General features: G+C 32.3%; 1 protein-coding gene across 1 annotated transcript in view; it reads left to right on the top strand.

The window, feature by feature from the left end:
- Nucleotides 1-277: 277 nt before the first annotated feature.
- LOC115880953 (putative inorganic phosphate cotransporter) overlaps nt 278-15,329 on the top strand; it is a 119,514-nt gene continuing 104,462 nt past the window's right edge. The window contains exon 1 of the mRNA XM_030898292.1: nt 278-516. Coding sequence (XP_030754152.1) covers nt 486-516 — 31 coding nt within the window. The 5' untranslated portion in view covers nt 278-485. The remainder of the gene's footprint in view (nt 517-15,329) is intronic.

Raw genomic sequence — 15,329 nt, forward strand, 5'->3', positions numbered from 1 at the left:
GAGATAGTGGGCCCAATAGACGCAATGCGCAGATCAACATAAATAGAACGAAATTTTGCGTTCTGAGTTGCTCTACGGGAACGTTGTCCCTCTCTTTGCCATTTAATTTGCCAGTCTCTTTTTATTTGTTTGTCTATGCTGTAACACATACAATATTGCAATAAAACATTGACATTGACATATTTATATAACCAAATAACTTATAGTAATTTGACATTTTCACATTTTGGACTGGAACCTCAAAATTCCGCTGTCATTCTTTATCTGTCATCGTATATCGAAAACTTATGCATAATTCTGACTAAGTTCAAAAACGGTTTAAAATCGTGGAGTGTAACCGCATTCTACGGGTTAATCTAACTTTAGAACAATAATAATGTGTTGGACAGTAACGTAATTTTATTTTTTTGAGTGGTTGAGGACGAATAATGCCAGTTTATTGGTATTAATAGTTATATAAAGATGGATTCCAGACTATATAGCTAATGCAGGAGCCTCCAAATGGCTTTCTAAGCAGTAAGTTATAATTTTAAATTATATCTCATATTTTTATAGCATTTGCTGTTATATTTTTTCTATTAATTTAAAAAAAATTATAGCATTTGCTGTTATATTTTTTCTATTAATTTAAAAAAAATTCTACATAAGGTAACATTTTCATGTAGTTTAAAGTTCAATATATTTTGTTCTAGTGAAAAATAGTGTACAATATTTTATGAAACAAAAGTAAGTTAATTATTACCAATATACATACAGGGTGGCCCATCGAAAACGTTCCGCAAGGCATAACGGCCAGGGTAATTTTTTTTCAGAAAATTAAAAAACACGTCAATTTTGTTTGTGAGGGGGACAACTTTTGCCCCAAAAATGATTGCAAAATCTTCAACCCTCTAAGCGGGGGCGTCATCCCCCAACTTTTTTCAAATGGGAAGGGGCTCCAGTGGTACCGCAATTGAAAGGGCATTTTATTCTCTATACTTTCCCGCTTCGTTTTTGAAAATCGGTCGAGTCATTGAGAAAATATGAAGGATTGAAATTTGAAAAGTTTATTTAAACATTTATCAGAGTAAATGATAAGGATAAATTCCATCGACCAATTTGCTGTTTTTCTTATTATTTCTAGATGTTTACTCGTTTTTTCACTTGCCACAAGATTGAACGATCAGGTGCGGCAGTTGCTAGATAGCTGTTCTGTGACTTGTGCGTTGAAGTTCTTCTCAATATCGTTAAACTTTTTAACCATTATGGTGTACTCACTTGCAGAAAAAGTGGAAATAATCGAAGTTTATTTTAAAAATAATGAATGTAGCAATCGGGTTCCGCAGATATTCAATGAATGCCATCCTGAAAAACACCATTATGGCAAAATTGTTCGCGAGTTAGTAGCAAAATTTCGCGAAACTGGTTCCATTATGAATAAAAAGAGGCAGAGGGAAAACCCTGTAGTAAATAAAGCTATGGAGGTATTCGTATTGGGCCAAGTTGCCATGGCTAGTACGCTGAGTACAAGAAAATTAGCCAATGCAAAATTAGCCGGCGTGAATCGTACCAGTGTCCAAAGGATATTAAAAAAACACAAGTTCCACCCGTAAAAAATTCAGTTGGTACAAGAACTCAACGAAGACGATTTTGATCGTCGCTTGCAATTTTGTGAAACTGTGAGTGAACTAGTGGCGAATGATAATAATTTCCTATTTAATGTGTGTTTTTCGGATGAGTGTACTTTCTTTTTGAACGGTGGAGTTAATCGGCATAACTGTCGGTACTGGGCTGAGGTGTTTTTCACGAGGTGCACACACAAAACTCTCAGAAATTGAACGTGTAGGCTGGTATATTGCTATCTAGCAACTGCCGCATCTGATCGTTCAACCTTGTGGCAAGTAAAAAAATGCGTAAACATCTAGAAATAATAAGAAAAAACAGCAAATTGGTCGAAGGAATTTATCCTTATCATTTACTCTGATAAATGTTTAAATAAACTTTTCAAATTTCAATCCCTCATATTTTCTCCAATGACTCAACCGATTTTCAAAAACGAAGCGGGAAAGTATAGAGAATAAAAAGCCCTTTTCATTGCGGTACCACTTGACCCCCCTTCCCATTTGAAAAAAGTTGGGGCTTTAACCCGCTTAGAGGGTTAGAGATTTTGCCATCATTTTTGGGGGGACAAAAGTGTTACCCTGGCCGTTATGCCTTGCGGAACGTTTTCGATGGGCCACCCTGTATATTTTTAAACATAATCTTGAAGATTGTTATATAAAATCGGTTGCATTAAAATCTTTATATATCGCAATTTACTTGTATATATTTTTTTCAATTCCCAATAACTACCCATATATATTATTTTTACTGCGGTTATTCCCGCTACAAATGGCCGTGACTTTGACTGAATCGTTGTCAAAAGCAGGCACGTCTGTCATCGTTCAGGCCGAAATATCGCCTAATAAGACAATACACGCTAAGCAATAATTTACCAAAAAAACAAATAACCGGCATTCTCTACACAGTATTCGTTTCTGCGAAAATAAATTGGGCGACATAATTCAGCGGCACATCTCCAAGTCTGCCGCCTATATAAGTGCCGGCGTCATTTCAAAATTACGAAATTTGTCTTGCCGCCCCATATATATATATATATATATATATATATATATATATATATATATATATATATATATATATATATATATATATATATATATATATATATATATATATATATATATATATAAATATGCGTGTGTGAAATATTTATTAGTGTAACATGTGCGAGAGAGATACAGCGATCTGAATTTTGGTTATACTTTCTTTTGCAAAATTTCACTTAGAAAACGTTACGTATATTTGTTTAATTAGCTAATTAGTAATCATCAAGCTTCATTCAGAAGCTCGCAGTTGGTGGAATAGATTAGTGGTTTGAATTAGCGTTTTCTTTTAATTTCTATATGAGCATTCAGAACGTCAAAATTAGTGGTAGACATTTTCAATTAGTAGAAAAAGTTACTAAACTTTTAACTTTTCCAATAATTATACTTCAAAATTTGCGAGAAATGTCGAGTGAATTAGAAAACGATTAAAGTTAATAATAGAGGTTATTTTATATATTATACAGGGTAAGTCTTAAATAAGTGCAAGTATTTTCAGGGGAAGTATATTTCGACCCCAAAAATACGATTATGAGGCTTTTTCCGCAATTTTTTTTAAAAATTTAGTTAAAACACATAATTTTTTGATAATGTGGCAACATAGGTAGTAGATTAAATTTACAGGAAAGAAAACCCAGAACAGATCCAATGGTTCTCAAAATTTAAGCAAATAATATTTGTTTTTGGAAATTTTCAAAGTAAAACAACTCGGTTATTTTGGACTTATTTAGGAAACGGTAAAGAGAAAATATGTTTCTTTTATCGAGATATATCAGCCTTAAAAATATTTGCACTTATTTATGACTCATCTTGTATAGGAATAGTATACTTTTATGTTGTGAACATATATGGCTTTAATATTTAACCTTCGATTGGTTTAATACAATTTTTTTGTAATACTTTGAATTATTTGTGACTAAAATTTCAATACAGGGTGATTATTGTATATTTCTACCCCAGAAACACATCCATGCGGATTTTTTCGCGAAAAAAAAGGTTTAAAAATATTTTGAAATTTTTTAAAATTTTTAGGACCTTGATAACTTGAAAACAAAGGTAGTAGATTAAATTTATAAGATGGAAAACCCAGGAAAAAAACAGTGGTTCACAAAATTTAAGTAAAAAATCTAGTTTTTTATATTTTCAAAGTAAAATTACTCGGTTATTTTAGACTTCTTTTGAAAAATATGTTTTTTTTTTATCGAGACCTACCAGCCCTGAGAATATTTGTTTAAGACTCACCCTGTATATTAATTATCAACTTATTTCTTTGGGAAACGACTAATAAACTACTTTACAATTAAAATGAGATATACATCTGTTACTGTCACGGATTTTGGCGTTGAACAGAATATAGAATACGCTGCAGCTGGTGAAATTTTTCCACTACAATTATGACCACCCTGTATAGAAATGTAACATATTACCCTAGTTTTTTCCTAATTCATTCTCCCGATATCATCACGATTATAATAAACAGTGCGGCACGTCCATCTCCATTAGACTGATCCGGGGCTTTATCCGCGATTTCGCCACCGCGCGCCTATAACGATTACAGATGGCGCTACAGTCGCTCGCCGTGACGTCCACCGTCGCGTCGTATATTTTTGCTGTCGCGCCACCACGAATATCCTTACCTCGCTCGGCGTCGGCGTCGCTTCGCCCGGATTACGCGTTACACCAGATTTAAGATGGAACATGATAAATGGACGCGACGTATGTTTGCGACTTCTAAAATCTTATCATTTAGAAATATGGCATAATTCCGTAATGTTTTTCGAAAACTAAAGTTTTATTAAATTGTCATAATTTATAGGGCCATGAAAGGCAAGTTCTTATTTATTTTATTATGCGTATTTCTCTCCAATTAAAAATTAAATAAAATAGAGTAGAAACTGACATAAGAGAGTTTTGTAAGAATAATTGTATACAAATGAGTGAGTATCTGAGAGGTCACATTCTTCACAGTATACCGACTGGTGCATCGGTGTCGGAAACATAGGAAATCTCATGCAAATTTTGAATCTTCCAAATAATATTGGCTCTTCTATTGATTTTACAGCAAAGTCGTAAATATATGTTTTTAAAGGTCTGTCAAATTTGAACAATTTTTAACAAGCCGATTTTAACTAATTTGAGAAAAACTGCATTTATTCTAGTAATAATTTGCGCTGTCCATTATACTTTTAGCATACATCTGTATATCCATAGCTAAAAAAAAAGGTTTCAATTTTTTTATTATATCTGCTTTCACCGTCAATGTTTCTACCCCATACAGTAGGTAAAGGCGACCAGACATAAGATTCCAGAAATCTCAATCTGAGTGTTAGATTTAAGGTTGCATTGCAAAATATCAATTTAAATTTTAAAAATACAGATCTATCTACAAAATATATAAGCATTTTAAATAACTTTTATACTTTAATATATCTATTAACGATACTATTAAAGTATACAAAATCATAAAATTACACTAAATTACTATATAATATAAAAAATAACCTCTGTTATATATATTACTAAGTTGTGTCATTTTCAATTGCACAAATAAACTACAAAATATTTTTACTATTTTATAAATATCCATTTCTATTTTTCAGTTCTCGATAAGGTAACTATTATTTTCTATATAACACACTATTTTTCTATCTAAATAGTGATAAATTTGGAAAATAAATTAAAAAATATATCTCAAAAATACCTTATTAAAATTACGTTGTGTATAAATTAACAAACAAGTTTTGAACAGTTTTCAAAAGGGCATATATTTTTTTTTAATCTATACTAATATATAAAATCCTTAAGTGACTGATATACTGATTAATCACGATCCTGCTCAAACCACTCAACGTAAGAAGCTCAATTTTGGCATACAGGTTGACTCTAGGGTGTAGAGGTTCGATAAAAGGGATTTTTCGAAATTCCAGTTCCAAGAGGGTGAAACCACCCCTCAAATATTACAATATTTTTTATTTAAAAAACTATCAAGTTTCCGAAAAAAACGCTTAAACACGTATATTTTATTTTTTTTACATATTCTAAGATTTTTTAAAAATGTATACAGGGTGTTTCGAAAAATCTGGTCATTGACTAATCACGATCCTGCTTAAAGCGCTTGACGTAAAAAGCTGATTTTTGGAAAACAGATTGGTTTTAGGGTGTAGAAGTTCGAAAAAAAGAGATTTTTTGAAATTCGAATTCTAAGGGGGTGAAACTATCCCTCAAATATTAAAATATTTTTTTTTCAAAACCGGTGAGTTTTTCGGAAAAACTCTTAAACACGTATATTATATTTTGTTGTTTTACATATTTTAAGATATTTTATAAATTTATACAGGGTGTTTCATAAAATATGATCATTGAGTAATCACGATTCTGCTTAAACTGCTTGACGTTTAAAGCTGGTTTTTGGCAAACTAATTGACTGTGGGGTGTAAAGGTTCGATAAGGAGGGGTTTCCCGAATCTCAAATTCCAAGAGGGTGAAAGCGCCCCTCAAATATTACAATATTTGTTATTTAAAAATCGGTTAGTCTTTCGGGAAAACGCTTGGACAAGCATAATTTATTTGGTTGTTTTACATATTTTGAAATTTTTTAAAAAATCATTCAGGGTATTCCAAAAAGTTGGGTAATTTCTTAACCACGATTCTGTTTAAACTGGTAGACGTAAAAAGCTTATTTTTGTCAAACGGATTTTTCGAAAGTCAAATTCCAAGGAGATGAAACTACCACTTAAATATTACCAAGTTATATAATAATATCGCCATATTGTTTTTTCTCATGCTGACATTGCTGACATAAATGTGAGAAAATTTTATCCAGTTGCTTTATCATCACGATTACAAATGATTAATTCGACGCGAACGAAGTCGCTGGTACACGCTAGTTTTTAATAAGATCCTTTACAGAATAATCCTATAGTATAACAATATGAAAGAATTTTTTTCATTTATCCATTTTTATTCTTTTATGATACTACGTTCTCAGAAAAAATCATATTGAAACAACGTACCAGTAGTTAGAAAGTAAATTAATGTGAATCGTATAATATAAGTATTCATTATTTTCCATAATATGTGTGTAATACCGAAGTTTTCCTTTTTGCTTATTAAAAAAAATGTTTGTTTTAAAATCACTTTAGTTAGTTGGTATACAGTGGTTTTGCATTGTTTGCAGAAACTAGCCGGGTACGTCTAAAGTTCGCAAAAGATAATTAATCAGGTGCTATATAGAATGACGCCTCTATAATAATGAAGGTGTATTATGCTGCTTTATTATACTATGCTTCCCTTTATTTTCCACTGTTTTAAATGGATTTTACATTGTTAAATTTTATCTGCAGAAAAAATACACTTTTTTATTTAACTTTTAATTGTCTATAAAAGTATATTGTTTTATTAGGAGTAAAAATGACACTTTTTGCGGCGAGACTGTACATTTGACATTACAGACAAAGTACAAAAGTTATTTTTACTCCGAATAGGACATGCTATTTTTTTCAAACGCCAAAGATAATTTTTTAAACAATTTCAAACGTTCTAAATAATATGAAAAATTGGCGCCGGGAGGCACGTATAGCCGCCCATACTAAAATATGTTAATATCTCGAAAACTACGACTTTGGCTGATTTTGATGTTATTACAAATTTTATTGCAAATATTATTCCTAATCTTAATTTGAAAACCGCGTTTCGCTAGCTACTGTAATTTTGGAGTTACGATTTTTTTTAAATATTTAATCCCCTCCCATACCCCCTTACCAACCCCCCACCCCCACCAAAATCTAATGACCAGATTCTCGGGTGCCGCAGTATTTTTGTGCCAAATTTCTTTAAAATCGGTTCACCGGTTTTTGAGTTATCGTGTTAGAGACGGACAGAGAATAACTCATTTTGAGTGAAATTAAAAAAACTTTTTTTTTGCCGATTTTATTAGCCTACCATACCCTATTGGTATGGTCGGCTAAAAAGATTTAAATCCATATCTTGTATGTATATCGAGAAACTAGGGTTACGCTCGTTGAATTTGACACTTTATGTCAGTTTAATAATATATTTTCGTACTTTTATGCTTAGGCGTAAAAGTGCTTTACTTTTATGCCTAGGCGTTAAAATTATTTTTTTATATTGTCATGTCGCAAAATTTAATACTTTTGTGACGTTTGAAAAAAAAATATAATATTGTAGAGAAAATGTTATATTTTTTTTTATTTTAGATATACGAAAAAATAAAGAAAGGTTGTTAATAATCTTATCGTAGTTTTACTAAAATATATATTTCTGAAAAAATATACATTACTGTAGTTATTTTTATATGAAAAATATAATCAGATAATACAACCCAAAAGTTAGGTTAATATAATTTACAATTTATTTTTGGTGTCGTAACCACAACTCGTGGATAGAAAGTTTCTTGTTACATGACTTTTCTTTACTACTAAACAACTTACAGACACTTTTTCTCTTTTTGACCGGCAACTTTTCTTAATCGGATATTTTTCGTTCTGCTAATATAAACTTGATCTATTTCCCAAAAGAAGACATCTAACAAACCGGGGAAGGTTGCCAACTAAAACTTCTTACTTAACATCATATTGTTGATCTAAGAATGATGCTCCTGTTAGAAAGTTCTGCCATTGAAATACGGGTTTTGCTGCAAAAAGTGCCTGTTTCAAGGAAAACGGAAAAGTTTGGATATAATTTCTCAGAAATGTCAAAAAAAAAGAATACGATTAGTGTAATGGAAGGTTATAGAGTAAATAAAAATTAAAAATATTTTTTGTTTTAAATTTTTTGTCTGTCATCAACTATCAAAATAATATAAGAATAATAAAACCATGTTTTTTGTCTTAAAATGTTATATGACTACGCTATAATTTACCTACTCTGACCATGTATCAAAACAAACCTTGACATCAAAAACTACTGTAACATATTCTACTTAATTCACATTGTATAACCTGTAAAGTTTAAGTCTCTATCGTAATAAAAGAGAATTCCATTTGAAGCAGACTACTTTCTGGCAGACACTGTATAAAAGTCTATTGATATCTATATCAATAGATATCAAACTATAATCAATATTGGATACCCAATACAAACGTTATTGTGTTCCTACTGTTGCCACCAAATCCGAAATATATGAGAATAGACTTTTCTGGCTTGAACTCTGGAATATATATTTTTAAAGTGACAATTTATTCGTTTTGCTTGGCTTCCTCGCCGGCAACATATCTCAATAGTCGAAATGTGACATGAAATATTCGCCTGTATCGAGAAACTAGCACGCCTTTAAATATTTGGTATGCTCGAATTTAGATTTAGTTTGCGCCTGGATATTTTCAAGATTTCTAACAGATAAGCCAACAGAGGTAAAAAATATACAGTAAATAGTTGTGCGTTTTTCTTGTTCTGTGTTTCCTTTCAATTGCTTTTTACAAGATTAGAATAAAAAGTTTGAAAGATTGTTGGTAAATATTTTTAATATTTTTTTTAAAGTTTTTTTTAGTTTTTTAGTTTTTTCAGAATTTAAGAAATACTTTAGAATACATAATCTGACAGAAACTCATACTTCACCTCATTGTTAAGTTGTACCGAAATTAAGCAAAGAACATAAAGTATTACTACCCTGGGTGCTAGTCCACCAAGGGATAGAAGGTGAAGGAATGAAAAAGCAAACGATCTAGCTAAAGAAGGAGCGAGCACTCCACTAACTAGACCAGAACCGTTCTGCTTCCCAAGTGGAAACCAACTTAAAGCGGAACTCGAGAACATGTTATACTAGTCTGAAATGGGAATCCTCCAACGGTCTAAGACACTCGAAGAAATTTCTCATGACTTAGGACTGAGAAAATCAAAGATTTTCCTTGATTTCAGTAAGAACAATCTTCGGATTGTAACGGGGTTTTTAACAGGACAATGACTTCTTAATGGTCACCTCAGTAGATTGAAGCTAAGAAAGAAGGACGAATGCAGATTCTCTGGGAAAATGGGGAAACACTAGTACAGATCATTATTGTTCGTTCCATAAACTTTGGTACAACTGATATCAAAGATGGAGAACTAACCTTTGTAAAACCGACTCAAAAACTGGCTTTCGTCAAAGCCCTGTAAGTGCACCCACGTAGCATTTTTAGACACAAAATCGAAACAAAATCTCTGCTGAGAAACGTTGCGAAACAGTTTCGTCACATTTTTGATACATATGTTTCGTAACCATAAATCGCTTTTTGTTCCGAAACATTTTACCAAAATATGGTTTTGCTACATAAGCTATAACAAAGACCTTAGTGTTACAATTTTTTCGAAACTTTTAAGAAACAGATGTGGCTTTACAGATTTTGTACCCGAACAATTTCCATAATTTATTGGATTAGAATTTAGAATAAGTGGGAGGGGGGTTAATCTCTGCGACCTTAGATCTATTGTGTCCCCCTTTCTTGAGTTATAACTCATCATACAGTCCCAGGACATCCTACGGAGATCTGTGTCCCTCACAGTCGAGGAGCTACGACCCAGGCCGGGTAGACGAAACGGTAGCTTGTGTCGCCTGATGGGTTTAGAGGTAGGAGGTAGGCTCCCAACCCTTGGAGGAGGTGGTAGCTTGTATGCCACTTGCGGAGGATGGTCTCACGCAAGTGTCAGCCACCTCTCCTGTAGTTCTCTTTGGGTTTGGCCCCTTGAAACTTTCATTGTTACTGTTTCCAGTGTCGCTAGAGGGTTTCCCCACAGCTTCACCGGTGATGTTTTTATTACTATTATTACCAGATCTCATAGTGTTCCTATGAGTCGCTCCACGGACAGTCGGTCCACTTCTACAGAGCCCCGCATGTAGAAGTAAGGGGTAAAATACAATGAGGTGCCCCAAGGTTGACGCTGTCCGTAGCCCCGCCCGGTATCGTTATATGTCTTGGTGCAATTCCCTGGCCACGACACTACGGTCAGGGACAAGACGATGAGTGAGATGCTTCTTAGACCAAGCCAAGTGCTAGGGGGGATTCCCCACAGCACTTGACCAGGAGCTTCCCCTCCAACGACAAGGTCTTGCATCTCCTAGGGGAAGAATCTAATCAAATTTATTTGATATTCTGCCATATATGAGAACATACCTTACTTTATTATTTTAATTTTGTTGTGCAGTTTTTGTAGTTAAGCATTCTTCAAGTCTTTATAATACTGTTATTAAAAAAGTATGGTGAGTACAAATACAGATATTTTTCTCATGCGATTTTATAATTATTTATTATACACATTACAAAGATGATTTGTTTTAGGAATAAATGATAATAACAACCACTACCCATACCCAAGAGGAGACCGAAGAAAAATATTACCAGCAAACGTTTTTTTCTCTTTTTCCACAATGGAATACATGTTTTTATGTTTTAATTGTGTTATAATAAGTAAATAAACATGTTTTCATTATTTTGACTACAAGTTTTGATTGGCGTTGTTGACAGGTGACTAGTTCGAAATTTCTACAGAGATAGCGCTAAACCGAAACATTTTGGAAACATGGTTTCCATTTATTGTCGATTCATTTTGTAGCAACAAGTAATGATAAATAAAAATATGAAAGTACATTATTAAATTAAAAAAAGAATTTGCTTTTGCCAGACATTTTTTGTGCGAGAAAACCAAAAGCAAAGATTTTAAGACAAAATAATTATGGCGGAGGTCATTGTTGATGGTTGTTTTCATTTTGAAATCCACACAAAGACATAGACTATTTTAGTTGTGTGTTTTGTTTCTTCACATTTAGAAAGAGTGACTGGTGAAAACGGGAACATCTTGGACACAAACTGCAGAAAATGTTTCGAAACATTCCTTCCAAAAGTATTGATTCCGCATCGAAACATTTCGGGAAACGGCTAGTGCCATCATAGGTTTTGAAAATGTTTTCTGTTTGTGGCATACCGTTTCCATTTTGTGTCAAGAAGGAGACACAATTTTTATAAGCATTACCTAATATGTGTCCAAAAATTTTACTTGGGTATGATGAGTTATTACTAAAAATTTAAGAAAGGGAGACAATATATCTCTAAGGTGGCGGTGATTAACTTCTCCCATCCGATACAATCTACCTAGCTTATACCATGTTAGCCGAGTCAGCTAGTTACATATAATTTAAAAATTAAAATTATAAATACAGTTTAGTTTATATGGATTATAGAGTACTTTATAAAGAGTAACATTTTAATGTACAATTTATTTCACATCTTTCTCGGCACATCCGAACAGCACATATACTCAGAAATATTTTAAACCTCTTTATAGAAATACATCTGCAATTCTTCCCTTCTAACGCTAGATCGTAAAATGTATTTTAAAAATTTCTATCTCGGCCCTAAAAGCACGAAATCGTGCATAAGGAATTTCTGCAGAATAAGAAAACAACCGTTCCTTAAAATATTTATAGGACTTAAGCAGATTTGCAGTTCACACTAAATGCTTTTATAAAGGCTGCGCCGGTCTATGCATTTTCGAATAAATCCTATTCAATATAGTACTTTATTTATTGTAGAAAATAAATGAAAAGAAATATAAAAAAATATAAGTACATATACGATATGTAATATATAAAATCAATACTACAAAAATGCATCAAATTTTAAGTTTGATGTACTAGAGTATATCTTTAGTATCCTATTTAATTATTTTGGTTTATAAGTTACGTCCTTAGTTATACATATTTTAGTATCACATATCGAGTAAGTTGGTATCGAAAGCTGTTATAACTGGCAACATTGTTTTATACTGCTTTTATACTGCCAGTAATTCGCTGTTTCCTGCTAAATCTCTCATAAATCAAATTATCACGTACAAAAATATACTTCAACTAATAACATTTTTTTTTACTTAAATTCAAACTACGTTTAGAAATTATTGTACATTGTAATTTTTTTATCAATTTTTTGAAATACATTTTAAAAATTATATCTAATGGTTTTAATCAACAAGTTCCTAATTAAACTTTTTTTCATTATACCGGGTGCCTCTCAAATGTGGCTCACCTCTATAACTTTCAATTTTTTTAGATAGAAAACGAGATTTGGTATGGTAGTATATGACATAAATTTGTCATACACATACATATTTGACATAAACTTTTGATTTTTAAATGACGCCCTCGCTATTTTTTACTTTATTTGATAGAAAATGATACTCTGAATAGAATGACATAATATCATAAATATACATGTACTGATTTCTTTTGAAAATCGACAACTATGGAACTATGATCCCTTCCCCGACACAAACGGTACATCATGAGACAGAAAATTGTAGAGAGAAACACGCCCTATAACATAGGATACAACATTTTAATGAACAGTGCTTTCCATAAAATGCCATAAAATGAAAAATATACGAAATAATATACATGTACTGATTTCTTTCGAAAATCGACAACTATGAAACTATGATCCCTTCCTTGATACAAACGGTACATTGTAAGACAGGAAATTGTAGAAAGAAATAAACCCTATAACATAGGATACAACATTTTAATGAACAGTGTCTTCCATAAAATCAATAAAATGAAAAATATACGAAATAATGTACATGTACCGATTTCTTTCGAACATCGACAACTATGAAACTATGATCCCTTCCTTGACACAAACGGTACATTGTGAGACAGGAAATTGTAGAAAGAAATAAACCCTATAACATAGGACACAACATTTTAATGAACAGTGTCTTCCATAAAATCAATAAAATGAAAAATATACGAACTAATATACATGTACCGATTTCTTTCGAACATTGACAACTATGAAACTATGATCCCTTCCCCGACACAAACTGTACTTTGTGAGACAGGGAACTGTAGAGAGAAACAAGCCCTATAACATAGGATACAACATTTTAATGAACAGTGCTTTCCATAAAATGCATAAAATGAAAAATATACGAAATAACATACATGTACTGATTTCTTTCGAAAATCGACAACTATGAAACTATGATCCCTTCCTTGACACAAACTGTACTTTGTGACACAGGAAACTATAGAGAGAAACAAGCCCTATAATATAGGATACAACATTTTAATGAACAGTGCTTTCCATAAAATGCATAAAATGAAAAATATACGAAATAATATACATGTACTGATTTCTTTCGAAAATCGACAACTATGAAACTATGATCCATTCCTTGACACCAACGGTACATTGTGAGACAGGAAATTGTAGAAAGAAATAAACCCTATAACATAGGATACAACATTTTAATGAATAGTGCTTTCCATAAAATCAATAAAATGAAAAATATACGAAATAATATACATGTACTGATTTCTTTCGAAAATCGACAACTATGAAACTATGATCCCTTCCTTGACACAAACTGTACTTTGTGACACAGGAAACTATAGAGAGAAACAAGCCCTATAACATAGGATACAACATTTTAATGAACAGTGCTTTCCATAAAATGCATAAAATGAAAAATATACGAAATAATATACATGTACTGATTTCTTTCGAACATCGACAACTATGAAACTATGATCCCTTCCTTGACACAAACGGTACATTGTGAGACAGGAAATTGTAGAAAGAAATAAACCCTATAACATAGGACACAACATTTTAATGAACAGTGTCTTCCATAAAATCAATAAAATGAAAAATATACGAAATAATATACATGTACCGATTTCTTTCGAACATTGACAACTATGAAACTATGATCCCTTCCCCGACACAAACTGTACTTTGTGAGACAGGGAACTGTAGAGAGAAACAAGCCCTATAACATAGGATACAACATTTTAATGAACAGTGCTTTCCATAAAATGCATAAAATGAAAAATATACGAAATAATATACATGTACTGATTTCTTTCGAAAATCGACAACTATGAAACTATGATCCCTTCCTTGACACAAACTGTACTTTGTGACACAGGAAACTATAGAGAGAAACAAGCCCTATAACATAGGATACAACATTTTAATGAACAGTGCTTTCCATAAAATGCATAAAATGAAAAATATACGAAATAATATACATGTACTGATTTCTTTCGAAAATCGACAACTATGAAACTATGATCCCTTCCTTGACACCAACGGTACATTGTGAGACAGGAAATTGTAGAAAGAAATAAACCCTATAACATAGGATACAACATTTTAATGAATAGTGCTTTCCATAAAATCAATAAAATGAAAAATATACGAAATAATATACATGTACTGATTTCTTTCGAAAATCGACAACTATGAAACTATGAACCCTTCCCGGACACAAACGGTACATTGTGAAACAGGAAATTTTAGAGAGAAACAAGCCCCAAAACCGACGGGCATTTTTGTAATTAGTGTCAAACAAAAAGTGCGTTTATAAAGCATAATTATGTGCTCAAAAATAAATTGTACACATGTTTCCTCTGTCTGCCAAAACTGCCAATAAATAACAACGTCTGTTAAGACTTTTATAGATCCAACAACACCATCAACCCCCTAAATCTCTCTATAGTCTCACCGGTGCAAATTCACTCTAACCAATAACGATTTCCCAATTAAAATTCAAACCATTGTCAATCAGTTTGCGGTTTTCTGTCACAACGAACGTATGTACATAATGGCGCCACCACCGCCACGCTCTTTTTGGCTCTGCGGCGCTCTACCTGGTTCCGCGTTTTGAGGTTAGGGACTACTGTCCCGCCGTTTA

This window comes from Sitophilus oryzae, unplaced genomic scaffold, assembly GCF_002938485.1.
Source record: "Sitophilus oryzae breed Bouriz unplaced genomic scaffold, Soryzae_2.0 scaffold_1667_pilon_pilon, whole genome shotgun sequence".
Classification (NCBI taxonomy): domain Eukaryota; kingdom Metazoa; phylum Arthropoda; class Insecta; order Coleoptera; family Curculionidae; genus Sitophilus; species Sitophilus oryzae.